This window comes from Rhagoletis zephyria, unplaced genomic scaffold, assembly GCF_001687245.7.
Source record: "Rhagoletis zephyria isolate East Lansing unplaced genomic scaffold, Rhagoletis_zephyria_1.1 Rzeph_scaffold_02738, whole genome shotgun sequence".
NCBI lineage: Eukaryota > Metazoa > Arthropoda > Insecta > Diptera > Tephritidae > Rhagoletis > Rhagoletis zephyria.
Window position 1 is genome coordinate 46,530 of NW_016159822.1, and position 2,810 is coordinate 49,339.

Here is a 2,810-nt window from a genome sequence, read left to right on the forward strand (position 1 = left end):
CTAGGCCCACTAGGCGCCAATTTCAACCTACGGCGCTGGTGTTATTTCCGGAGGTTTTTGTTTGCGCGCCATTTTAACTTTGTCGCGTACACGTGTCGCCCCTTGTCAGGCCACCATTGTGGTTGCCCTGGCTAGCTCAGTAATAAGGTGGTCGTGATCCTTAACCCTTGCCACAATAGTGCCGGGCGGACGTGGCGTTTAGAGTAAGTGCGGGTAATATGGAACACCTATTTCTTTTTGAATCATAACTACGAAGGAAAACGTCCGAAGCTCTCAAAATTTGATACACGTCACCACTGAAATACTGGCTATATGAATTTTCTACAAAAAATTCATAACAATGTATGATAAAGAATTTATTATGAAAAATCTGAAAAAAGTAAAAAAGTGGAACTTTGAAAAACATGCGGGTAATGTGGTATACCATATTACCAACACAATATTAAGGGTTTAGAAAAAATCTTTATAAATGCTTTAAATGCAAAAAAAATGAAATATGTGAACAATTTTATTAAGCACGTAAATTTAAATTAACAATATTGCCTCCCTGGCTTCGTATGGATTTCAGAAAAGCCTTTAAGGCTTACAAAAAAACTAAAATTAATATAAAAAATAACATAAGTCCTTATATTACATAAAACTTATTTTATTAGCAAACAAAGTCTCTATAAGCTTTATATGCAGGAGTAGCAAAGAAATATGGCACTTCTCTTTGGGATGCATATGTCGTGAGCCCAGACCACTTCACATTGCAAACACGAAGTCCATGTTTGTGCCTCTGTGTCATCTCCCCAGCGTTTATTACAGAAATTGCACTCAGTGTCTTTTAAGGGAGGAACATCCGAGAATTCCTCAGTCCCATCAGATTCCGCGAAAATTATGCTTTGATCGGAGTCGCTAGATGACCCCCGCCGTTCTTTTTTAGAAGGACATGCTTTCTTAGACTCGACTGGTTTCGTATTCTTGGTGGTATTTCGTGTGGTTATTTTTGCTATGCTTCTTTGTAGCTCCGCTTTACACCGAGATGTGGTCAAAACTAACGATTCTCCGTATTTTTGGTGGCGGAGAGATTTTCCAGGGTGTAGAATGTTTTGCAGCTGTGTTCGAAGAAATGTTACCTACTGATAAACTGAAATTCGCAGACAAGGTTGTATAAATCCAATGGATCAAGTGCTTACCTGCATTTACAATATTGTTTGATACTAAGTTACTAGGCCCAGTCGGTGGAAAAATACATGGCGATAATCCAGTGCGTGTAGTTGCCACGGAGTCATCCGATATTGACGGTAAAACTTGGGAATTTCGCATAGGAATTTCTTTATCGACATCCTGGATGGGAGCGGATTCTGTTTGCTCGTTTTCTATTTCGCCTGCTATGAAATCTGCTTCTGCCAAAATATTTTTGTCGAACGGAAAAATTCCAGTACTTATAAATCCACTTAAAGCTATTTGACTGGTTTGAACTCGCAAATATGCTTTTGTGAACAATCCCACTAAATCATATAGAGTTACTTTGCGTGCTTGTTCTCGAGTAAAGCGCCTTACTTCGTCACTATAATATACTTTAAGTGGGCCCATGAATGTTTTGTCCAATGGCTGCATTTTGTGTGTAAAATGTGGTGGCAATGACAAAATAACAACACCATTTTCACGAGCTAAATCAATTAGTTCTATGTTTCGCGTGTGGCTATAATGCCCATCTAAAATTAGTAAAGCCGGTTCTTCTTTAGTTGGCTTTGTGAACTCCAAGAAGTGTTTGAACCAATTTGTGAAAATTGGTATTTGCACCCATCCAGACAGATGGCATGAGAATTTCGCTCCTGGTGGTGCATCCTTCATAAGAAGCGGATGACTATTCTTCCTTGGGAAAATAAAATATGGAGGCACAAAGGATCCGCCAGCACTCATACACGTTATGACGGTTATGAGAGATCCGCGTTCTGCGGAGGTCATGGCGCCTATTTGCCTTTTTCCTTTTTGTGCAATAACCTTGGGTTGCCGTGACTGCACCACTGACAGCCCCGTTTCGTCAACATTCCAAATGCGAGTTGCTGAAAAATTATGTTTAATATACTCATCTTCCAGCAAGTTGAAAAACGAAGACACATTGTGACGCGTGAATCCTTTTGCACGATCGAAAGAAGTGCTGGTTGGTCTACGCAAGCTCAATATCTCACGATGTCTTTTACAAAAGCCATTAAACCAGTCTTTTCCTGCACATTTTGCCAAAACATTGAATTTATTTGGAATGTTGTTTTTCACTGCAATTTGGAATGCGAGGGACAGCAAATCTAGCCTCGTCAGCCCCCAAAAGCGAGACTCCATCTCCAAAGAATACTTTACAAGCTCACTCTCTATTTCTTGACTGAAAACTGGTTTCCTGCCGAGTTTTGTTGAAAGAAGCTCCTCTGAAGGCTTTTGGCTTCTAGCCATACGCTGCAATGTTGTGTGTGGGACTTGGAATGTTTTTGAGGCCAGTAAAATTCCCATTTCGTCGTTTTTTACAGCTGCGATAGCCTTTCGCATGTTTTCCACATTCCATTGCCTTCGTTCACCTTTTTTCGGCATGATTACTGTAAGATTCAACTAAACCTACTTAACATATGGCGGGTAAAATGGTACTCAAAGGACCACGCTGTTAAAAACTTACCTTTTGTGAATAAAATATACTAGGTTGTATATCAGTTGCAATAGGAATTTTAGTTATTAGTAAATGGTACTCAAAGGACCACGCTGTTAAAAACTTACCTTTTGTGAATAAAATATACTAGGTTGTATATCAGTTGCAATAGGAATTTTAGTTATTAGTA

At 39.4% G+C, this 2,810-nt stretch overlaps 1 protein-coding gene across 1 annotated transcript; it reads right to left on the bottom strand.

Moving 5' to 3' along the window:
• Positions 1–1,118: 1,118 nt before the first annotated feature.
• On the bottom strand, positions 1,119–2,568 carry LOC108367588 (uncharacterized). Its single transcript, XM_017622244.1, has 3 exons — positions 2,352–2,568; positions 1,179–2,213; positions 1,119–1,129 (listed from the first exon to the last, which is right to left on the bottom strand). The coding sequence occupies exons 1-3, from the start codon at positions 2,566–2,568 to the stop codon at positions 1,119–1,121; spliced, it is 1,263 nt and encodes a 420-aa protein (XP_017477733.1).
• Between the last annotated feature and the right edge of the window lie 242 nt (positions 2,569–2,810).